The sequence below is a fragment of the Manis javanica genome, chromosome 10 (assembly GCF_040802235.1).
Source record: "Manis javanica isolate MJ-LG chromosome 10, MJ_LKY, whole genome shotgun sequence".
Taxonomy (NCBI): domain Eukaryota; kingdom Metazoa; phylum Chordata; class Mammalia; order Pholidota; family Manidae; genus Manis; species Manis javanica.
In genome coordinates, this window is record NC_133165.1 from 3413546 (window position 1) to 3438868 (window position 25323).

General features: G+C 39.7%; 2 protein-coding genes across 6 annotated transcripts in view; one reads left to right on the forward strand and one right to left on the reverse strand.

Annotated features, from left to right (window-relative positions):
• Positions 1-25323, forward strand: part of ZNF200 (zinc finger protein 200) — a 37423-nt gene that overhangs the window by 8585 nt on the left and 3515 nt on the right. For 2 of the 3 annotated variants that reach the window (XM_073214627.1, XM_017660229.3), the window contains one exon: positions 1301-2602. In XM_073214627.1, coding sequence (XP_073070728.1) covers positions 1301-2046 — 746 coding nt within the window. In that variant the 3' untranslated portion in view covers positions 2047-2602. Of the gene's footprint in view, positions 1-1300; positions 2603-9379; positions 9475-24125; positions 24289-25323 lie in introns of those variants that run through there. The other variant, XM_073214628.1, reaches the window with a different exon arrangement.
• Positions 1-25323, reverse strand: part of LOC108394851 (olfactory receptor 1f45-like) — a 38485-nt gene that overhangs the window by 6247 nt on the left and 6915 nt on the right. The window contains exon 2 of one of the 3 annotated variants that reach the window (XM_037024451.2): positions 17276-19332. The exons of 1 other annotated variant lie outside the window; for it this stretch is intronic. In XM_037024451.2, coding sequence (XP_036880346.2) covers positions 18331-19290 — 960 coding nt within the window. In that variant the 5' untranslated portion in view covers positions 19291-19332 and the 3' untranslated portion in view covers positions 17276-18330. Of the gene's footprint in view, positions 1-17275; positions 19333-25323 lie in introns of those variants that run through there. One more of the 3 variants, XM_073214629.1, reaches the window with a different exon arrangement.

Below are 25323 nucleotides of genomic sequence, written 5' to 3' on the forward strand. Positions count from 1 at the left end.
CCCAATGGATAAGTTTCTGGTTTGCAGTAATCAAAGTGGCAAAGTAAAGCTACATTAAGAAACCATTTTAAACCAACTCAGTATTTTAAATAATATCTAATGCTGGCAAGATTGGGAAATTGGTATCCACATGTTGATGGTTGTATTGAAATTGGTACAGCTTCTTTGGAAAGAAGTATGGCAGTTCCTCTCAAGAGCTATGGTGAAAATTGGTGTATGCTTTGAGCTAGCATTTTCATTATCATAAGGGAATAATTAAAACAAATACTTGAAAACAAAAAATTCTGTTGGTATGAAACTGCTAACTCCAGCAGAGAGTCACATTCCACCTTCAGGATCAGCCACACAGCTAAGTGGTTGATTTAACCCTTTATTTTATTCTAGTATGTTGCCCAGTTTAGGGGTCCCTTGTCATCCCACCTGTTCATATCATAGTTTTCTTTTCACTTAGTTTTACCTAGTCTTTATAATCCATTATTTTACACAGACTTTTTTTTGGAAGTATAATATAAATACAGAGAAGTCAACAAATCATAAGAGTACAATTCAGATTTTCACAAAATATATGCATTTGCCTAGTTACCACCCAAAATTGAATATTCTTAGCACCTCAGAAATCCCTTATATCCCCTGCCCAGTTGCTACTCCATTACCTTCCCCAAAAAGATCACTGCTGACCTCTACCACAGGTTTTTTTTAATAGGTAGTAGTAAAAACTTTAATGCCCAAATAATAATCAACAAATTATGTAATATGCTATGCCTTCTTTATTTTTGGTCATTTGTGTCCAGTTTTTCACAAAACAGGGTGTCATATTATCTAATGCCATAAAATTGTAATATTTAATGTAGTCAAAACCTGGAAGTAATTCATCTTACCATGTACCTGCTAGCCTCCTAGAGATTACTAGTGACACCCTTTAGTGTTTAGGCCCTTCATCCCCTGGGCCTTAGCTCAGTGCTCTACACAGTATGAGTCCAGAAAAATATAAGGCCAGTATGAACTTGTGGAGTGAGTGACTGGTGCTCATGTAGAAAACAAAGATATGTAGTCCCACTCATTTAATTTTTTAAAAAAAAGTAAAAAAAGGACTGTGTGCTTACATTGTGGGTATGGAAGAGTTATCGGTCATATATTACACACTCAGTAAGAGTGGAAAAGGAGTGTTCACAGCAATTATCTACCAGTCCTCATATTTCTTACTTTCAAGGTTATTGTTTCATGAAAAATCTGACTTGTTTTTTTCCCACCTGGTGTCATATCCCTCAAAGGTCAATAAATTCTCTCTTTGTCTCAACAGTCAATGACATAAATCCTGAGGGCGAAGATTTTCAGAAAGAACTTGTAGAGAATGATGATCATGGAGAAAAATCTTTAGATTGTAATGAAATGGATTGTTCCATGGTCTCTGAGCAACCTCCAGATTGCCATAAAGAAGACATATCCATCCCAAAGAAAAGGAAAATGAGAAATCTTCTAGTTACCATTGAAAATGATGCTCCATTAGAGGAACTCTCAAAATATGTGGATATCAATGTTATTGCACTTACCTGCAATCAGAGAACAAGAAGATGGTACACTTGTCCACTGTGTGGGAAACAGTTCAATGAAAGTTCTTACCTTATTTCCCACCAGAGGACTCACACTGGAGAAAAACCCTACGACTGTAGTCACTGTGGGAAAAGCTTCAATCATAAAACAAACCTTAATAAACATGAACGAATCCATACAGGAGAGAAACCTTATTCATGTTCTCGGTGTGGGAAAAATTTTCGTCAGAATTCTCATCGGAGTCGCCATGAAGGAATCCATATAAGGGAGAAGATATTTAAGTGTCCAGAGTGTGGGAAAACCTTCCCAAAGAATAAAGAATATGTGCTTCATCTGCAGAGTCATGGTGCTAAGAGGCCATATGGTTGCAAAAAATGTGGAAGAAGATTTGGTCGGATGTCGAACTGTACCCGGCATGAAAAAATCCACTCGTCACGTAAGACCCGAAAGCAGAAGTGGGATCAGGAAAGGTCTGATGGTCCTGCTTCAACCTGAAGGGTGTTATAAGGAATTCTAAATGCACAGGCTGTCAGAAAAGATAGAGATATGTGAAAACCTCATTAAGCCAAAATGGGATCAATACCATCTTGGCTAAAACCTCAAATTTTTAGAATTTCACAGGAAAAAACATCCTCAAGGGCTATACCTCAGTTAGCATCCAGGCATTCTGGACTAAGGAACTTTATTTTGTGAATTTATAGAACAATGTACAGGTCATAGATCCCTTTCCCAAAAATGGCTTAGGAATTCACACTTAAGAGAAATAATGCAAAGATCCTTATCTGGAACTGAGTTTCCCTGAGAGAATCAAACTACTGATTGATTAAGCCAACAGCTTCTGTTGGCAATTCATATAACCCTCTAAGAACACCCTGTTGAAGCTTGAGTGTTGAAAGAGATTGTTTACTTTGGAATATAGGAAAATACAGCAATTGAATGTTGAAGACTTGCTCTCATTTGTGATTGAAGCAAACACTTTCAATAACCTTTACATTTTGTGGTAAAAAGTGACTTTTACAGAAATCCTTTTCACAACATGATTTAAAAGTGACTGCTGTTCTTACTGTATTTTGCTCAGCTACTAAATGCCCAGACAGCTCTCACATGCCTTTCCCTTGCCAAAAGAAGTTTGGGTTGCTCAGGCCTGGCCACCCGGCCCCACCACTGGAGAAGCTCTTCAGAGTCTTGTCCCATTGCTGAGCCAAGAAGAACACCTACTAGGAAAGAAACCCAAAAGCCTGAGAGGAAGAGATTTTGGCTTGAATCCATGGCTTGTCAATAACCTTACCATATGTTTAATTCCCCTCTAAGCAGTCATCAGACCTTTGAATGGGTGGTCACTACCTCAGAAGCAAAATGTTTTATTTTTAGAAATTATGTCACCAGTGGCTAGCTCACATGGCCCCTCAAGAGAAGGGATTCGTGTCTTCATTATAGTGGATCTTTGTTCTCTTTGGCCTCCTTGATATCCAGACTTGCTTGACTTGTCTGTCCAGTGGTGCCTTCACAGGTCTTACCTGTGATGTGTGATTTTTTTTAATGCATTTTATTATCATTAATCTACAATTACATGAAGAACATTATGTTTACTAGACTCCCCTCTTCACCAAGTCACCCCCCCACCCCATTACAGTCACTGTCCATCAGTGTAAGATGCTGTAGAATCATTCCTTGTCTTCTCTCTGTTATACAGCCCTCCCCATGCCCCCCCTGACATTATACATGCTAATCGTAAGGCCCCCTTTTTCCCTGCCCTTATCCCTCCCTTCCCACCCATTGTCCCCAGTCCCTTTCCCTTTGGTAACTGTTAGTCCATTCTTGGGTTCTGTGATTCTGCTGCTGTTTTGTTCCTTCAGTTTCTCTTTGTTCTTATACTCCACATATGATTGAAATCATGTGGTACTTGTCTTTCTCCACCTGGCTTATTTCACTGAGCATAATACCTTCTAGCTCCATCCATGTTGTTGCAAATGGTAGGATTTGTTTTCTTACGACTGAATAATACTCCATTGTGTGTATGTACCACATCTTTATCCATTCATTTCCTGATGGACACTTAGGTTGCTTCCATTTCTTGGCTATTGTAAATAGTGCTGTGATAAACAAAGGGGTGCATCTGTCTTTTTCAAACTGGGCTGCTGCATTCTCGGTAAATTCCTAGAACTGGAATTCCTGGGTCAAATGGTATTTCTATTTTGAGCTTTTTGAGGAACCTCCATACTGCTTTCCACAATGGTTGAACTAATTTACATTCCTACCAGCAGTGTAGGAGAGTTCCCCTTTCTCCACAACCTTGCCAACATTTGTTGTTTGTCTTTTGGATGGTGGCGATCCTTACTGCTGTGAGGTGATATCTCATTGTGGTTTTAATTTGCATTTCTCTGATGACTGGTGAAGTGGAGCATCTTATCATGTGTCGGCCATCTGAATTTCTTTGGAGAACTGTCCAGCTCCTCTGCCCATTTTTTAATTGGATTATTTGCTTTTTGTTTGTTGAGGTGCATGAACTCTTTATGTATTTTGGATGTCAACCCTTTATCGGATCTGTCATTTATGAATATATTCTCCCATACTGTAGGGTACCTTTTCTATTGATGGTGTCCTTTGCTGTACAGAAGCTTTTCAGCTTGATATAGTCCCACTTGTTCATTTTTGCTATTGTTTCCCTTGCCCGGGGAGATATGTTCATGAAGAAGTCGCCTGTGTTTATGTCCCAAGAGATTTTTGCCTATGTTTTTTTCTAAGAGTGTTATGGTTTCATGACTTACATTCAGGTCTTTGATCCATTTTGAATTTACTTTTGTGTATGGGGTTAGACAGTGATCCAGTTTCATTCTCTTACATGTAGCTGTCCAGTTTTGCCAGCACCATCTGTTGAAGAGACTGTCATTTCCCCATTGTATGTCCATGGCTCCTTTATCGAATATTAATTGACCATATATGTTTGGGTTAATGTCTGGAGTCCCTATTCTGTTCCACTGGTCTGTGGCTCTGTTCTTGTGCCAGTACCAAACTGTCTTGATTACTGTGGCTTTGTAGTAGAGCTTTAAGTTGGGGAGCAAGATCCCCCCCCCCACTTTATTCTTCCTTCTCAGGATTGCTTTGGCTATTCGGGGTCTTTGGTGTTTCCATATGAATTTTTGAACTATTTGTTCTAGTTTGTTGAAGAATGCTGTTGGTAATTTGATAGGGATTGCATCAAATCTCTATATTGCTTTGGGGAGGATGGCCATTTTGACTATATTAATTCTTCATAGCCAAGAGCATGGGATGAGTTTCCATTTGTTAGTGTCCTCTTTAATTTCTCTTAAGAGTGTCTTGTAGTTTTCAGGATATAGGTCTTTCACTTCCTTGGTTAAATTTATTCCTAAGTATTTTATTCTTTTTGATGCAATTGTGAATGGAATTGTTTTCCTGATTTCTCTTTCTATTAGTTCATTGTTAGTGTACAGGGAAGCCACAGATTTCTGTGTGTTAATTTTGTATCCTGCAACTTTGCTGTATTCTGATATCAGTTCTAGTAGTTTTGGAGTGGAGTCTTTAGGGTTTTTATGTACAATATCATGTCATATGCAAATAGTGACAGTTTTACTTTACCAATCTGGATTCCTTGTATTTCTTTGTTTTGTCTAATTGCCATGGCTAGGATCTCCTGTACTATGTTAAATAACAGTGGGGAGAGTGGGCATCCCTGTCTTGTTCCCGATCGCAGAGGAAAAGCTTTCACCTCGCTGTTCAGTATGATGTTGGCTGTGGGTTTATCATATATGGCCTTTATTATGTTGAGGTACTTGCCCTCTATACCCATATTGCTTAGAGTTTTTATCATGAATGGATGTTAAATTTTGTTGAATGCTTTTTCAGCATCAAGGGAAATGAACATGTGGTTTTTGTCCTTTTTGTTTATGTGGTGTATGATGTTGATGGACTTTCGAATGTTATACCATCCTTGCATCCCTGGGATGAATCCCACTTGGTCATGGTGTATGATCCTTTTGATGTATTTTTTAATTCGGTTTGCTAATATTTTGTTAAGTATTTTTGCATCTACGTTCATCAGGGATATTGGTCTGTAGTTTTCTTTTTGGTGGGGGTCTTTGCCTGGTTTTGGTATTAGGGTGATGTTGGCTTCATAGAATGAGTTTGGGAGTATTCCCTCCTCTTCTATTTTTTGGAAAACTTTAAGGAGAATGGGTATTATGTCTTCTCTGTATGTCTGATAAAATTCCAAGGTAAATCCATCTGGCCCAGGGGTTTTGTTCTTGGGTACTTTTTTGATTACCGCTTCAATTTCTTTGCTCATAATTGGTTTGTTTAAATTTTGTGTTTCTTCCTTGGTCAGTCTTGGAAGTTTATATTTCTCTAGGAAGTTGTCCATTTCTCCTAGGTTTTCCAGCTTGTTAGCATATAGGTTTTCATAGTATTCTCTAATAATTCTTTGTATTTCTGTGGGGTCCGTCGTGATTTTTCCTTTCTCGTTTCTGATTCTGTTGATGTGTGTTGATTCTCTTTTTCTCTTAATAAGTTTGACTAGAGGCTTCTCTATTTTGTTTATTTTCTCAGAGAAGCAGCTCTTGGTTTCATTGATTTTTTTCTATTTTATTCTTCTCAATTTTATTTATTTCTTCTCTGGTCTTTATTATGTCCTTCCTTCTGTTGACTTTAGGCCTCATTTGTTCTTTTTCCAATATCAATAATTGTGATGTTAGACTATTCATTTGGGATTGTTCTTCCTTCTTCAAGTATGCCTGGATTGCTGTATACTTTCCTCTTAAGACTGCTTTTGCTGCATCCCACAGAAGTTGGGGCTTTGTGTTGTTGCTGTCATTTGTTTCCATATATTCCTTGATCTCTATTATAATTTGTTTGTTGATCCATTGATTATTTAGGAGCATGTTGTTAAGCCTCCATGTGTTTGTGGGCCTTTTTGCTTTCTTTGTACAATTTATTTCTAGTTTTATACCTTTGTGGTCTGAAAAGTTGGTAGAGTTTCAATCTTTTTTAATTTAGTGAGGTTCTTTTTGTGGTCTAGTATGTGGTCTATTCTGGAAAATGTTCCATGTGCACTTGAGAAGAATGTGTATACTTTAGGGTGATTATTGATAGGTATGTACTTATTGCCATTGCAGGCTTTAGATTCGTGGTTACCAAAGGTTCAAGGTTAATTTCCTTACTATCTAAGAGTCTAACTTAACTCAGTATGCTGTTACAAACACAACCTAAAGGTTCTTTTCTGTTTCTCCTTCTTTTTCTTCCTCCTCCATTCTTTATATATTAGGTATCATATTCTGTACTTTTTGTCTATCCCTTGATTGACTTTGGGCATAGTTAATTTGATTTTGTATTTGCTTAGTAATTAGCTCTTCTACTTTCTTTACTGTGGTTTTATTACCTCTTGTGACAGCTATTAAACCTTAGGAACACTTCCATCTATAGCAATCCCTCCAAAATAGACTGTAAAGATGGTTTGTGAAAGGTAAATCCTCTCAGCTTTTGCTTATCTGGAAATCGTTTAATCCCTCCTTCAAATTTAAATGATAATCTTGCCAGATAAAGTATTTGTGGTTCGAGGCCTTTCTGCTTCATTGCATTAAATAAATCCTGCCACTCCCTTCTGGCCTGTAAGGTTTCTGCTGAGAAGCCTAATGATAGCCTGATAGGCTTCCCTTTATATGTGAGCTCATTTCTCTCTCTGGCTGCTTTTAACAGTCTGTCCTTATCCTTGATCTTTGCCATTTTAATGATTATATGTCTTGGTGTTGTCTTCCTTGGGTCCCTTATGTTGGGAGATCTGTGCACCTCCATGGCCTGGGAGACTATCTACTTCCCCAGATTGGGGAAGTTTTCAGCAACTACCTCAAAGACACTTTCTACCCCTTTTTCTCTCTCTTCTTCTGGTATCCCTATAATGTGACTGTTGTTCCATTTGGATTGGTCACACAGTTCTCAATATTCTTTGATTCTTAGAGATCCTTTTTTCTCTCTGTGCCTCAGCTTCTTTGTATTCCTCTTCTCTAGTTTCCATTTCATTTATCACCTCCACTGTATCCAACCTGCTTTTAATAATACCCTCCATCGTGCTCTTCAACGATTGGATCTCTGACCTGAATTCATTCCTGAGTTCTTGGATGTCTTTCCGTACCTCCATTAGCATATTGATGATTTTTATTTTGAACTCCCTTTCAGGGAGAGTCACAAGGTCCATATCATTTAAATCTTTCTCTGGAGTTATATTAATAATTTTACTCTGGACCAGTTTCCTTTGGCATTTCATATTTGTATATGGCACCCTCTAGTGTCCAGAAGCTCTATTCTGGAGCTGCTCAGGCCCTGAAGGAATGTTGGGGGTTGCAGGGAAGTGGTGTTGGTGCCTGAGGGGAGGAAAGCTGTTCCCCACTTCCTGGCTGCTGTGCCTGTCTCCACTGCCTGTGCCAGTGGGCCAGTCACACAGGGATAAGCTTTTGTCCCAGAGCAGCCAGATATGGATCCCTGCTTTCCATAAGTGGCTGGAATCCCAGTCTCCCCAGAAACTGCCTGTCCAGCTTTCCAACCCCGTAATCAGAAGAGTATGATGAAAGCACCATGAAATGTAGGTTTGTGCGCCCAGCGCAGATCTCCGGAGCTAGGTATTCAGCACTCCCAGGCCTCCCTGCTCGGTTTCTCTTCCTCCTGCCCGTCAGCTGGGGTTGGGGGAGGGGTTGGGTCCCACCGAGCCACAGCCCTGGTACGTTACCCCGTTGAGTGAGGTTTGCTCTTTTCTCCAGGTGTGTGCAGTTTGGCACCGTCCTCTTTCCTGTTTCTCTCTCAGGATTATTTGCACTAACTATATTTTCTAATTGTATCCAGTTTTAGGAGGAAGCCTCTGTCTCTCTCACCGCCATCTTTTTTTTTATGTGTTATTTTAAGGATTCTTGATCAGTTCTGCTCTTTCTACATTTCCTAAAGTTTTACATTTATATTTTGATTGTATTGGTTAATCCTTTAAACTATTTGGGAAAAATAGTTAATGTCACAAATTTTGTTTCACATCTTAGAAACATGCCTTTTCATTATTAAGAGTATTATATTCATGAGCAAATTTTTCTAATTTTCTTCATGTACATTCTATATAATATTTTGTAAATCATTTTTTCATTGTATTTTTCTAATAGTTACATAGGAAAATTATTTTTAATTACATATTTGTGAAACTAGCCACCTCACTGAATGTTCTAAATTTTCAGTAATTTCTCAGTTCTAATTTGTGGTTAAAAATTATACTATCTATAAATAGTAGCTTTATTTCTTTCTGCCTTCTGCTCTTTTTTATTATTTTTTAAATGTACTTCTAAGTTTTGTTACAAAGCATATACTAAAAGGACATTTTAGAATACAATTCGGTCTGAGTCCTAATTGAAAATAACACTTAAAGGTCACAGAAAAGCTATCCTTTATGGACTTTGTATTTCAAGCCCATAGTACCCTTAAAAAACAGAACAAAACTGGCTACCAACAACAGTATTCCCTTAGTCCTTTGGAAGTCTGGCTGGGGTCCACTGGGTTACTGCATAGAGGATGCACCTGTGCACCTAGAAAACTCCAAGGCTTAAATGGCCTGGGAAGGTGGGGTCCCTGGGGTGGGATGGTCCTATCCTCTGCCCAACCATTGGGCCACAATCTCAGGGTGTGTGGGTGTGTAATACACCCACAATCCAAACTCCCCACAGCTGGGAGGCACCCTCTGTGCTCCAGGATATGGTATAGAAAGGCCCACACAGACTACGGTAAGCTGGACAACTACCGTCTCCAGAGGGTGGGGCCTGGCCTACCTGCTCTCCTGTTCATGCAGGCCTGCTGGACCAAGAAGAGCTGGAGGGGAGTGCTCTTCACTCCTGCCTGAGGACCAGGACACCCAAACACAAAGAGGAGACTGCTAGATGGTGGGTAAGTAATCAGTGAGGCACCCAACCACCAGTTAGTGAAAAAAAGTAAACAACAAATGGTTTTCCAGTAGAGCAGCAAGGATCAGTTAGAAAATATGAAGTACCAAGGATCTAAGTCTAATCAGAAACTACAAATCAAAGGCGTGAATCTAAAGACACTGCATCAGGTCCTGGGTTGTAAAGGAGCAATACAACTATGGAATTTCCCAGTTGGTCGTTTGGGGAGGTGGAAGGAGGCACATAAATTAAGTAAATCTCAAAGATGTGTATGCAACCACGCACTGCCACAAGGAAAAGGATCTAGGAGACTTAATGTGGATTTTCCAGAAAACCAGGGAAGTGGTATTTAAGACCAGAAGGATGAGATGGAGGAGGAAGGGGACAGGGAGGGAATGTTCCATAAGGGGAGGAAATGAACAGATACTTTTTTAGATAAATGATTGGCTAAAAGAAATATGAAAGAATGCTCAGACTGATTAGTTACCTAAGAATTATAAATTGAAGGAACAAGATGTCATTTTAGGTGTTTTACATGAGTAGTGTGTGTGTAAATGGCTTGGCAAAAGAGGAATGACAACATCCATCTACTGTGAAAACTTTTTAAAAAATTTTTACTCAACCCACAAATTTATCTTCTATGGACAAGAAAAATATAATATTATAATCTTGAAAAATTAGAAACAACCTAAATGGTTGAATAAATATGGTGGTATAAAGTTAACACTGGTTTTCATTAATCTTAATTGGCAGGATGGGTCTTGCCATTCTCTCTTGAACCCATTCCGGTTTCACCTTCAATGCTTCACTGATCATTTATAGAACGTTCTACCGTTCTTGGCAAGAAGAATACACTTCTTGCCAAGCTCACATGAAACATCACCAAGATAGACCATGACATCTGGGCCATGAAACACTTGAGAAAATTTAAAGGAATAGAAACAAAGAATATGCTCTCATCACAATTAAATGAAACTAGAAATTAGTAACAGAAAGATAAATGGAAAATCCCATAATATTTGGAGATTAAACCACCCACTACTAAATAACTACTAAATGGACACAAGTCTCAAGAAAAACGTGAAAATATTTTGAACTAAATGGAAATACAACTTATCAAAATCTGTGGGATTCAATGAAAGTAATGCTTAGAGGGACATTTATAGCATTTGATCAATATATTAGGACAAAAAAGATCTAAAATCAATAATCTAAGTTTCTACACTAAGATCTGTAAAAGAAATCCAAATAGAAGAAAAATAAAAATTAGAATAAAAATCAATGAAATTAACAGGAAATCAATAGAGAAAATAAGTAAAATCAAAAGCTGGTTTTTAGATAAGATTACTACAATTAAGAAACCCCTGGCCAAGGTAACCAACAAAAGAAGGGAGAAGGCACAAATTGTTATTATGAGAAATTTTTAAAAAGCCACTACAAATCCTGTGGACACTAAAAGGACAGTGGAGGAACAGTATGAACAACTCTATGCCCATAAATGTGATGATTTAGTGTGACCAATCCAAACAACAATATTTGTGTAATAGGGGTACCAGAAGAAGAAGAAGAGAGAGAATAAGGGAAAGTGTCATTGAGGAGGTTTTTCTGAAAACTTCCCCAATCTGGGGAAGGAGATAGTCTCTCAAGCCATGGAGGTTTACAGATCTCCCAACACAAGGGACCCAAGGAAGACAACATCAAGACATATAATAATTAAAATGACAAAGATTAAGGATAAAGACAGACTTTAAAAAGCAGCTAGAGAGAGAAAAAAGATCACATACAAAGGAAAACCCATCAGGCTGTCATCCTATTTCTCAACAGAAACCTTACAGGCCAGAAGGGAGTGGCATAACATATTTAATGCAATGAATCAGAAGGGCCTCAAACCAAAAATACTCTACCTGGCAAGGTTATCATTTATATTTGAAGGAGGGATTAAACAATTTTCCAATAAGCAAAAGCTGAGAGAATTTACCTCCCACAAACCACCTCTACAGTGCATTTCGGAGGAATGCCTATACATGGAAGTATTCCTTCCATCTATAGGAGGGACAGATAAACAGTAGAGAATATGATTGATAACATACAAAGAATGGAGGAGGAAGAAAAAGGAGGGAAAAAAATCTTTAGGTTGTTTGTAATAGCATACAAAGTGAGTTAAATTAGACTGTTAGTAAGAGAATTAACCTTCAACCTTTGGTAGCCACAAATCTAAAGCCTGCCATGGCAATAAGTACATACCTATCTATAATCACCCTAAATGTAAATAGTGTGAATGCACCAATCAAGAGACACAGTCACTGAATGGATAAAAAAACAAGATGCATCTATATACTGCCTACAGGAGACTCACTTCAAACCCAAAGACATACACAGACAAAGTAAAGGGATGGAAAAGATATTTCATGAAACTAATAGGAAGAAAAAAGCAAGAGTTGCAGTACTTGGATCAGACAAAATAGACTTCAAAACAAAGAATATAACGAGACAAAGAAGGACATTACATAATGATAAAGGGGTCAGCCTAACAAGAGGATATAACTATTATAAATATATATGCACCCAATACAGGATCACCTACATATGTGAAACAAATACTGACAGAATTAAAGGGGGAAATAGAATCCATTCATTTTGGGAAGCTTCAACACACCACTCACTCCAAACGACAGACAAACAAGACAGAAAATAAATAGAGACAGAGGCACTGAACAATGTATTAGAATGGATGGACCTAATGGACATCTACAGAACACTCCATCCAAAAGCAACAGGATACACATTCTTCTCAAGTGCACATGGAACATTTTCAAGAATAGATCATATATTAGGCCACAAAAAGAGCCTCAGTAAATTCAAAAAGATTGAAACTGTACCAACTGGCTTCTCAGATTACAAAGGTATGAAACTAGAAATAAATTACTCAAAGAAAATGGGAAAGCCCACAAACACATGGAGGCTTAATAACATGCTCCTAAATAATCAATGGTTCAATGACCAAAAGATTTGATGACCTAGGTGAAATGAACCGATCTACCAAAACTCACTCAAGGAAAAATAATCTAAACAGGCCTGTATTAATTAAAGAAACTATGAATAATTAATAATCTTCCAAAATAGATGGCACTGGGCACAGACAGGTTCTTTGGTGAATTCTAATAAACACATATGAAATCTCTACAATCTCTTCTAGAAAACAGAAGAAGGAATAATTCGTAACTCATTCTATGAAGTCAGCATTACCTGACTACCAAATCTAGACAAAGCCATTACTAGAAAGGAAAACCACAGACTAATACCTCTCATGAACACAGATGCCAAAATCCTAAAAAATATATTAGCAAATTAATGCAACAGTGAAAGAAAAAAAATGTAATTATATACCTTAATCAAATGAAATTTATTCCAGGTATGCAAAGCTGGTTCAACATTTGAAAAGTCGATGAATTTAAGCCATCACAGCAACAGGCTAAACAAGAAAAATCATGTATCAAATACAGAAAAAGCATTTTACAAAATCCAACACCCAGTCATGATAAAAACCCTCAGCAAACTACAAATAGAGAACAGGTTCCTCAACTTGATAAAAAAAATATGCAAAAACTTAGCCAATATCAGAATTAATGGGCAGAAACTAGAGGCATTCCCCCTAAGATCAGGAATAAAAAAGGATCAGAAACAAGGATATCCTTTCTCATGACTCCTACTCAATACATACAGGAAGTTCTAGCTAATGCTATTAGACAAGTAAAAGAAATAAGAGGTATACAGATAGAGAAGAAATAAAAATTTGATGAGATGGTTGTCTATGTAGAAAACCCCAAAGGGACAAAACAAACAAAAAGTTCCTGGAACTCGAAAGCAATTATAGCAAACTGGCAGGATACAAGACTAATCCACAAAAGTTAACTGCTCTTCTATATACCAGCAATGAGCAATTGGAATTTGAAATTTTAAAAATATAACACTTTCTGTTAGTACCAAAAAAAAGTTTAGGTATACCTCTAGTGAAATATGTACAAGATCTATATGAGGAAAACTAAGAAACTTGAAATAAATCAAAGATCTAAATAAATGGAGACCTATCCCACATTCATGGATAGGAAGACTCAGTAGTGTTTAAGATGGCAATTCTTCCCAAATACTCTCTATATGCTGATGTCTCCCAAATGTGTATTTCCAGTTCCAACCTCTGACCTGATGTCTAAACCTATATATACAATTCCTTCTTGATAGTTCCATTTGGATATCCAACAGACACATCAAATTCAAAAGGGCCATAACAGAAATTTTTGTTTCCTCCATCATTGTTCTGAGACTGCTATCATGGAAGAAAGCAACACATTTGTAATAACAAAATACTGGAATAACATAAATGTTCAGCAATCACAGCTATTTAAATAAAATTATATGTCAACTTCCTATCCATGAGCATGGGATGTGTTTCCATTTATTGATATCTTCAATTTTTCTTATGAGTGTCTTGTAGTTTTCAGAGTATACGTCTTTCACTTCCTTGGTTAGGTTTATTCCTAGGTATTTTATTCTTTTTGATGCAATTGTGAATGGAATTGTTCTCCTGATTTCTCTTTCTGCTAGTTCATCATTAGTGTATAGGAATGCAACAGATTTCTGTGTATTAATTTTGTATCCTACAACTTTGCTAAATTCAGATATTAGATCTAGTAGTTTTGGAGTGAATTTTTTATGTACAATATCATGTCATCTGCAAACAGGGACAGTTTAACTTCTTCCTTGCCAATCTGGATGCCTTTTTTTTCTTTCTGTTGTCTGCTTTCCATGGCGAGGACCTCCAGAACTAAGTTGAATAAAAATGGGGAGAGTGGGCATCCTTGTCTTGTTCCTAATCTTAAAAGAAAAGCTTTCAGCTTCTCACTGTTAAGTATGATGTTGGCTGTGGGTTTGTCCTATATGGCCTTTATTATGTTGAGGTTCTTGCCCTCTATACCCATTTTGTTGAGTTTTTATCATGAATGGATGTTGAATTTTGTCGAATGCTTTTTCAGCATGTATGGAGATGACCATGTGGTTTTTGTCCTTTTTTTGTTGATGTGGTGGATGATGTTAATGGACTTTCGAGTGTTGTACCATCCTTGCATCCCTGGAATAAATCCTGCTTGATCATGATGGATGATCTTTTTGGTGTATCTTTTAATTCTGTTTGCTAATATTTTGTTGAGCATTTTTGCATCTATGTTCATCATGGATATTGATCTGTAATTTTCTTTTTTTGTGGTATATTTGCCTGTTTTTGGTATTAGAGTGATACTGGCCTTGTAGAATGAGTTTGGGAGTATCCCCCCCTCTTCTACTTTTTGGAAAACGTTAAGGAGGATGGGTATTAGGTTTTCACTAATGTTTGATAAAGTTCAGCAGTGAAACCATCTGGTACAGGAGTTTTGTTCTTAGGTAGTTTTTTGATTACCAGTTCACTTTCATTGCTGGTAATTGGTCTGTTCAGATTTTCTGTTTCTTCCTGGGTCAGCCTTGGAAGGTTGTATTTTTCTATAAAGTTGTCTGTTCTAGCTTATCCAGGTGTATCGATATATCTTTATATGAATTTACAGAGTCAGTTTAAGATGTACTTGGAGATGGAGCTGGACATGTCAGAATCCTGTTCTTCCATGTCCTCACTGCAGGACACTGATAGTCACTTAAACACTCTAAACCCAGGGATGGCCTTGAGTGGGGATGATAATGATACTTACCTCATGGCTGCAATTATTAAAATAGATATAAAGAAACGTCTTGGCCACGTGCCTAGCACACAAGTTCTCAACACATATTAGAAAAGACTAGCAATTTCCAAATGATAAAAGTGGTGTTATAAATGAATTAAGGAAAATGTATTCAAAAGTGACTGGAGCAATTTTATAAATATGTGACAAAATGAAATTAGAATCATAAACACAAATTCCTAATTTAAACTGTGAAAACTGAAAACAACTAGAAGAAAATATAGCTGATAATTTAAGTAGTGACAGAATGGGGGAAAGCATAAAGCATAGGAGAAGTGGAAGAAAACACAAAATAAATGCTTTTTAATTACATAAAATTTAAACATATAAGGTGTCCAAAAAGCCATTATTGAAACCAAAAGGTAAAGTATAAGATGGGGAAAACTAGCTGCAGCATTTGTGAAAGGCTTTGTGACATATTCAAAAATTTACTAAACTGTTTAACAATTTACTATTGAGTCAACATTTAAAGAACTCTCACAAATAATAAAACAATTTAAGAGAAAAATGCTCAGGAAAGAAAATGTAAATCAAGAATCCTACAGCCAGCAAAGAAATCTTTCAAAAACAAAGGTGACAAGACTTTCCTGGATAAACAAGAACTAAGAGAATATATCACCAGCAGACCTGCTATTCAAGAAATACTAAAGGAATTCCTTCAGGCTGAACTCAAGTGACCCCGGATGGTAATTCAAACACACACACACACACACACACACACACAATACTGATAAAGATAATTATATAAAAGGTACTCTAAGTGAATTTCTCCTTTCCTTTCTTAAATGATTACAAAGCAAATGTAAAGTACTGTTGAGCCTATAGCATACAGAAATTGTGTGTGTGCATATATATGCACCTATACCAGCACAAAGGAGGTGGATGGGAGTAAAGTTGTAATGGGCTAAGGAAATGAACACCAATGGTAAAATAATAATTGTAACAGTGTATTGCTTGGTTTGTTACACTGGTAGATATAATATATGAAGCAATAATAAATACACAAAAGGGGGAATGGGAATAGAAGTATTTCTACATATCACAGGAATTAAGCTAGAATACATCTGAAGCTGATTTTGGTAAGTTAACATGTGGTGAATCCTACAGCAATGATGAAAAATATCCAAAAAATATAGTGAAAAAAATAATCACTGGGGTTAAAATACTACAGCAGAAAATATTCACTTAATGTAAAAGGATGCAATAACAATACAAAAGGACACAAGACATACAGAAAACAAAAAGTAAAATGGCAGACATAAACCTAACTATCAATAATAATATTAAGGGTGAATAGATTAAACAATCCAACCAAAAGGCAGAGATTGTCATACCCAATTAATAAAACATAATGTAAGTATGTTGTCTACAGGGTAAAAATTTTAGATTCAAAGACATAAAAAATACAAAATACAAAATAAAAGGATGGAAAGAGATATCATGGAAACAGAAAACAGGAAAGCTGGAGTGGCTATACTAGTATCAAACAAAATAGACTAAAACAAAAAGAGGGACATTTTATAATGATAGAAGGATAAAGCAGGAGTATATAACACTGAATAAACACAAATGCATTTAATAACACAGCCCCAAATTACATAAAACAACAGCTGTGGATTTCTTTCAAACTTTCAAGAAACAAGTACTTTCCATCTTATTACGAATTAGTGGCTATATAGACTACAAATTGAAATTGCTACCGTTTATTCCTTTAGGCAAACAACAATACACAAATACAAAAAAGAACGTCATATGATAAACTTAGAAACATCCTCTGATTCTGAATTCTGTCAGTTTTCATACAAGCTGTCATCTTACCTGTCTGAAATTAAACTGCCTTATTTTCCTCTTTCTTCCTCAAAATCCAGACCATCCTGTTCAGTGATGTCTTAAACCAGTTTCATATATTTGACAATTTTTTTATTTTCTGAAATCATTTTTCAAAATAAGTTTAAAATAATATATTTAAATAGTAAATATCCTATGTTTTAATTCAGAAACAATTATTAGTGAATACATTTTGCTAACGTAACTTGATGGATATATTAGTGAATACATTTTGCTAAAGTAACTTGAAGGAAATATATAGACTATACAGCAAATTTAGAAAAACTTTATTATGAAATGAAAGCAGAAAATCAGGATACAAATTATTTAGCATATATTTAAGGCATAAATGGAACAGGGTGGGAAAAAAATCTTCAGTTGACTGATATGGCTGGGCACAGATATTCTGGAAGACATTTCTTTCTTGCTTAACTTATGCATATTTCTATTGTAATGTGTGATATTATGTATCAGATAAAAAGATAAAAATTATTAGTTTGAAGACATGGCAGAATCAGGGCTTCTTGGAGCCCTAAATGAACTCTTTGCCTGCCTGCCTTAACACCAATATGACCCTTCCATCAGATGTTCTCATATCTGTGTCTTTGTTGTGAGAAAGAGAAACCAGCCCTGATAGGAGCTGGCTGGCACACAGCGGGTCTCGGTGCCCTCCCAATGAATGTAGAGAATTTCCCAGAATATTGGTATGACACGAGGCCATTCTGTAACTGTAATGGAGCAAGACAAAAACAAGAACACAAGCCTCAGAAATGACCGAACACCCCTGTGCTGGCTGATACCAGTATGACTGCTACTTCTTTCCTAATCACAGTTTTGGCCTCGGTCTAGTCTTCCCTCAGATAAAATATATTAACATACCCAAACAAAACCATTCGCACTTTCTGAAAGCATCTAATCAATTCAAAGACCCAATTTCTAAGTCTTCACCAAAATAACCTTACACAAAACCAAGTATTTGAATAAGTTCTTTCAACACCTCCTACAAAACCTACTATCCCTGCATAGTGTGTGCTCCCCTTTGTTATGATCAGTAAACCCCACTTACTCACGAAGTGGTGTATTCCTAGCAGGTTCTCGCTAGAGGGGTGTCAATGGTTGGAACGGTCAAGTTATTGGGTAAAAAGACCTCTTTCCATCTTTAACCTGAAGAGGCTGTGCCAGGTTTTGCTCTCCTCAGATAAACACTAGATGATTCTTTTCCCAAAGACAAACATGGTTTTGCACAACAGACAATTACAAATATGATTTTCTTAGAAATGTCTTCCCTCCACGATGATCCTTGCCCATTTCCTAGCAAGCACTTTTCCAAGAGCCCCTTTTATGTCCTTGTTTCTCAAGCTATAGATGAAGGGGTTCAGCATGGGGGTCACCACTGTGAACATCACAGCAGTTGCTACATCTGTCTTAGCGGAGTGGGAGGATAAAGGGCTGAAATACAGAGATATGATAGTTCCATAGAAGAGGAAAACTACAGCCAGGTGGGAGCCACAGGTGGAGAAGGCTTTCCATCTTCCCTTTGGGGATGGGACTCTCAGGATAGCCCAAGTGATAAAGACATATGACACTAAGATGCAAATAAATGGAGCAATCATTATGGGCCCTGCTTCAGTAAGAATCATCACCTCGTTGAGGTGTGTGTCAGAGCAGGAAAGTGTCAGGAGGGGAGTCGCATCACAGAAGAAGTGGGGGATGGCATTGTCTGCACAGAACGAGAGTCGAGCCATCAGCAGGGTGTGCAACAGGACATCCAGGTTGGCAATGACCCACGGCACAGCGACCAGCAGGGCACAGCGCTGGGGGGTCATCTTCGTTGTGTAGTGTAAGGGGCGGCATATGGCCACAAAGCGGTCATAGGCCATCACAGCCAGGAGGAAATTGTCCATGTCCACGAACATGAAAACAAAATACATCTGCGTGAGGCACGCGGAGAATGAGATGCTCTGACTCCCGAGTACGTGGTTGGCCAGCATCTTGGGAACGGTGGTGGAAGAGAAGCAGATGTCCACGAAGGACAGGGTGCTGAGGAAGAAGTACATGGGGGTGTGCAGGCGGGAGTCCGCGCCGACGGCCAGCAGGATGAGCAGGTTTCCCAGGACCGTGGCCAGGTACATGGTCAGGAAGAGCGCGAAGAGCAGCTGCTGCTGCTCGGGCTGCCTGGAGAGCCCCAGGAGGAGGAACTCGGAGACGCCCGACCGGTTCGCCCCTCTCATGGGGCTGGGATGGGAGAGAGGCAGGCGTCAGAAACCTGGAAGCTAAGGGTTTGGATGCAACAATTCAAGCTCCAGCCAGGAGTCATGTTAATGAAACCTTATTAAAGTTGCTTCGTCAGGATCTGCCCCTAGTCCCTACACTCTCAGCTATCAGCAGCTGGTCCTGCTGCACTCAGTTTTAAAATGATATCAAATATAACAGTAAAACAAAACACATGTACATACACAGACTTCTCTGCCGTTATGAATGTCTCTGTCAAAGTTCCTAAGGTTCCCCACTCCTTAGGTCATAGAGACAAGAGAGACAGCTGACCATTACTGGGATCACCTCAAGCTCCAGCTGATGGATTCAGGACTCTTACTAGTATCCCCTGGACTTGGAGGATTTAATAAAGGAGGTTCTTCAAAGAACTCTACCTATCAGTCAAGAAGTATTGACATCTCCACTGCTTTAATCTCACCTGGGAGAAGCTGGTCTTGTTTGTATCAGGTGTTCTTCACCTTTCAGGAAATGATCAATGCTCCTGTTTATTGTAAGGTTTGGAAAGTCTTGGAAGTATAGGTAAGCTCTGAGCAAGTGATGAGCAGAGGTTCATGGCCTTAGCCCTCTGTGTAGGAAGGATGTTTGTGGGAATCAGAGACAGGTATTTACAGTAGCTTCCATGGCCACTGGGACCAGATTCCCTGAGAGTCTCATTAGAGGCAAGCAGAAAGTAATGTTCCCACCTATTTCCTAGTCCCTGTGGACCTGGTAATGATGACTAAACATATTATCTCAGTCATGGGTCAGAGCTTGGATATAAAGCAATGTGGGTAGAGACAAGTCCCCCAAAAAAATCCCTAAGACCTCATTCAGTTGCATAACCTTTCTAATCTGGACTTATGTTTATGGGCTTGAAAACTCAGTTATTGAAAGATTTTTCCTCATATTTTCTTAGCTCAGTAACAAGTCATTGTAGGCTATATGAGGGAACCCCCTTTTTTTAATCCCATATCTGGGCATTTACTGTGTAGAGCCAGTGATGCTTCTGCAGAAAGGGATGCGGTGGGGGTGGCATTACAGAGTCGTGCTCAATCCCTCAAAGCATTTGGAACAAGGACAACCTGTTTGTAACTAGGGGGGAGAGATTATTAGAGAGAGCACAGCATGCCATGATTGAGAAGCTCCAGAGTCATCTTCTTTTGGGATGTCTTCCCAGCTCACAGTGGATCACCCTTTTCTGAAAATGCTCCCCTAATTCATAGCATCACAGGGTGTGGGCTCCAGCAGTCCAATTTATGCTCTATCATCTCCTGCCCAGTGAGCATTCATGTCTGCAGGAGGGACCTGGACTGAGGCTGAGGGCCTTTAGGTAACACTCAGTTTGATTTGCTCTGGACATAAATCCAAAAGCTTGCAATTCTCTCCTGATTGCCTCATAGGTGGAAAAGCAAAAGTCCATTGAGAAAGGCAAAAAATACAAACACAAAGCAGAAGGTGAGCTGGAGAGAGTACTGATGACTTTTCCGTTCAGGCTTCAAGTGCTTTTCTGATGAGTGGCTTCATTGTGGCCTCGCTCACAGGTCTTAGGTGCAAATAACACAAGCCAAGTCTTACTGAGGTAAGCAGAAAATGACTTCTTGTAAATGAAAATGGATGCCTTTCAAAAATAACAAGCAGATATGGTTCTTGGGAATTCAAGATGGCAGCGTGAGAGGTGAGATGGAGAACTCCTCCCAAAACCACAAATAGCATAAAAATGTAGTTAATTGATACAACTAACCCTAAAACAGCAACAAGAAAGAAGGCTGCACCAGACAGAGCCAACCTCACGAAACAGGCTAACGTACGAAAGCCTTGATCCGGCAGGACCCGAGCCCTTCCCCCGCCCCAGCACTCCGGCGGGGGAGGGAGTGGAGGCCTGGGACAGGTGAGCACCCGGCCGTGGAGGTCAGCTTTGCGAGCAGAGACCTACACTGTGTGGTGCTCTGGACGTTGGGGAGGTCGGACAGGCGGAGCGCTTGAGAGACAGATTCCGGCTGTTTGTGCAGCACGGGATCCACACCCGGCCGCTCTGGGACAAGGGATTGGGGGGTGGTCTGAGAGGCTCCCAAGCAGCGAGGGCTTGCTGAAGGGGAGGGGTTTGCATGAAGCCTGCTGCGTGGGGGAGGGGAGAGCTGGACAAGGTTGTCTGGGGTGCTCTGCCCAGCTGGTTGGGAACTTTGAGGAGCTCCAGGAACCCCATCCCCCTGGCTGCCTATGCAGCTCTGAGGCCCCCCACTGTGACACGCAGCCTGCTGGCATGGGTTTGCACACCTGCAGTCACTGTGCTGGCGTCAGGCCAGTCAGAGGGAGGCCCCACCCACCACAGCTAGAGACACGGAGCCCAGAGGTTTACACCTGTGTGCTCGGCCCACTGGCTCTGACATGGGGGACAGGCACCGCAGACGGGAGTCAGGAAGCAGATCTCTCCTCCCCCGAGGCACCAGCTCTGCTCCCCTATGGCCCCCAACCTCACTCTAGGGGCTGAGCAGCTCCAGAGACTGGAGCTTCCGGGCACTAGTGGGCACCACCCAGAAATATGAAATGTCAAAAGAATATGATCCAGACCAAAATCTCACAAACCCCAGAAAAAGGTTCAAATGAAACCGAACTCACCAATCTGCCTGAGAGTTCAAAATAAAAATCATAAACATGCTTATGGAGGTACAGAAAAATATTCAAGAACTTGGGAATGAATTTAAGTCAGAGACTCAATCATTAAGAAATTCCATATCTGAAATGTAACATAAATGGAGGGATTTAAAAGCAGATTAGATGTAGTAGAAGAGATGGTAAATGGTATAAAAATTAGAGAAGAGGAATATGAAGAAGCTGAGGCACAGAGAGAAAAAAGAATCTCTAAGAATGAAAGAACATTGAGAGAACTGTGTGACCAATCCAAACGGAACAATATTCATATTATAGGGGCACCAGAAGAAGAAGAGAGAGAAAAAGGGATAGAAAGTGTCACTGAGGAGGTTTTTCCAAAAAATTCCCCAATCTGGGGAAGGAGATGGTCTCTCAAGCCATGGAGGTGCACAGATCTCCCAACACAGAGGACCCAAGGAAGACAACATCAAGACATATAATAATTAAAGTGGCAAAGATCAAGGATAAAGACAGATTTTTAAAAGCAGAAATACTGAGCAGCTGGAGAACAAATACTGAGCAGCTCCGAAGGTCACATACCAGATGTCATGCCTAAATCATGCCACAAAACTGATGTGATTGGTATACCAATGTTCCTGCTGCCTCCAAGCATAAATGTTAAAGTTCATGGCTCTAACACAGCTATCACTGAACACGGGATGCCATCAGCAGCATTACTGCCCTGGGATTCCATCTTGCTACAATGGATGTCACTGCTAGAAAAATTCCTTCTACTGTCCTCTTCCTCGTGTCAAAGGCCAAGTCATAATATCTGATGGGCTGTCACATGCCAACATCTTAGCTGCAAGAACAGCTGAGGAATAAGTTATTCAGGGTTTCCTGTTATATAGGATGATGCAGGCTTTTTCCCCAATCAGAGTTATGAGGCAGAGTACCTAAGCTTTGGAAGATTACCTATAGAAGCTGGGAAGCAAAAGCATGACAAATGCCCACTAGAATCCACCCCTCCAGTTGCACATTAACACATATCCCTCTTATATACACACAATGGAATTTACCCTTCAGACAAAGAAATTCTCTGCCCTGACATAATGCAATCATCCTCACAACAGGGGAACTACTCAAGCCCATCAGTTGCTGTATGCTGGCCCACAACCAGGGACCTCCCTATTCCAACCATAATTCCATCACGACATTCTGTAACTTCTGAATCAAAGCTGAAAGCCAATGAACAACTACATATCTGATGTGATATAAAACAGAAGGGCAAAGGGAGGGGAGAAGAAGTACAAAGCTAGCTAGCAAAAGCACATAAATATCATAAATATACGCAGCAAAAAAGAAGGGGCCAACAGGCACATGAAAAGATGCTCCACATCACTAATCATCATGGAAATGCAAATTAAGACCACAACGATATGTCATTTCATACCAGTTAGCATGGCCAACATACAAAAGACAAGAAACAACAAATGCTGACAAGGATGTGGAGAAAGGGGAACCATGGTACACTTTTGGTGGGAATGTAAATTAGTTCATAGTGTAAAGCAATATGGAGGTTCCTCAAAAAACTAAAAATAGAAATACCGTTTGACCCAGGAATTCCACTCTTTGGAATTTGCCTTAAGAAAACAAGATTCCTGATTCAAAAAGACATATGCACAGCACTATTTACCATAGCCAAGATATGGAAGCAATCAAAGTATCCATCAGTGGATGAATGGATAAAGAAGATGTGGTACATATACACAATGGAATACTATTCAGCCATAAAAAGAAAATGAATCCTGCCATTTGCAAACAACATGGATGGAGCTAGAGGGTAGTATGCTCAGTGAAATAAGCCAGGGGTAGAAAGATAAGTACCAAATGATTTCCCTGATTTGTGGAATGTGGGGAGCGGGCTGATGCCGGTTCCCCCACTTGCTGATGTGGCAGGAATGGAGAACAAAGAACATCCTGTTTACGCATTCCATGAGCAACTGAAGGAGCCCTGCTGTGCCTACCTTTGCCCAGCTACTGCTGACGCCAATACTGTGCTTGATTGTCTATTGCATAATGCTATTTCCTGGAATAGTGTGCCTTCGTTGCTGTATAAATACTCTGGACTCTAATAAAGCTTTGCTGGCAATGCGCAGGAGTGTCAGCTCTCCCAGTCCTTTCTGTTTTTCTTTGTTTTCTTCGCCCCCCTTCCGCACATTAGGACCTGCTCGACTCGGCGCGGCCGGACTGCGTCAAGTGGCGCCCGAGCAGGGACCTGAAGGAGAGGGAGAAGGTGAGGGCCACCACGTCGAGAAGAGAAAGCCCTGGCCAGGGTAACTAGAGAAGACGTGCGAGAGAAGAGGCGCGCAAGGAACGTGGACATCGTAAGTGATTTTTCTGGGAGTCCAATATGGGACAGGCAGGAAGCAAACAGCTTTATGTCTGCAGGTTGAAGAAATTATTGGCTATTAGGGAAATTATAGTAGGGAAGCCCCAATTAGAAAGATTTTTAGACTTTATTAAGGAAGTCTGCCCATGGTTTCCAGGAGAAGGGACAGTAGACATAGATTTATGGAATAAGGTAGGAGAGGGATTACAAACTTACTATTCTGCCGACAGACCAAAGAAGGTTCCAGTAGATACTTTTGGACTGTGGACCTTGATTAGAGATTCTTTAGATCTTAGGCATGAAGGATTTAAGATAGAAAATGTGATAGAGCATGCCCTTGGTACGGGTCAAGCCACTAAGGAAAACGAAAGCCATCTTGCTTCTCCAGCCATCTCCCCGTGTGCTCCGCCATTAGAAGCGCCGGAAGGGCGGGAGCCATCTTACCACGAACCGGCCAGCGGCTCGGACGAGGGGATGGAGGAGGAACAGAGCCCTCTAGTGGAGGAAGCTTTAGTTCAACTCTGTGATAAGGAGATACAAACAATAGAGATAGAGACAGCCTCCATAGGCTCCAGCAAGGAAGTTTATCCATCCCTGCTCACAGCAAGGCAGACAGTCGCCGCAGACCCATCCGGAATGCCTTTCGAAGAGCGGTGGAATGAAATTCAGGGCACCCTGAAGCGGCTTACTTTAGCCTTAGAAGCGCAGCAAAAGATGGGACAGCCGCACCCCGAGAGAAGAGAGCTCCCCTTGAAAGGGCAGGCTTTGATCCTGTTCAGCCTATATCCTCAGAACAAACTAAAGAGAAAACAGTGGAGTGAAAGACAGAGAAGGGTTTAGAACAGAAAGAAAAACAGCCCATAGAGTCTAAGGAAGAAAAGCCTCATGTGCTCCCAGTTAATATGCAGAAGAGACAGCGAAAAGTTACTCCTCTTGAGGCAGTACTACAACAAGCTCAAGATCAGGGAGAGAACACACAAGAATTTTTTGCCTATCCAGTGTTAGAATGGCCAGGTGACAACGGAGAGGT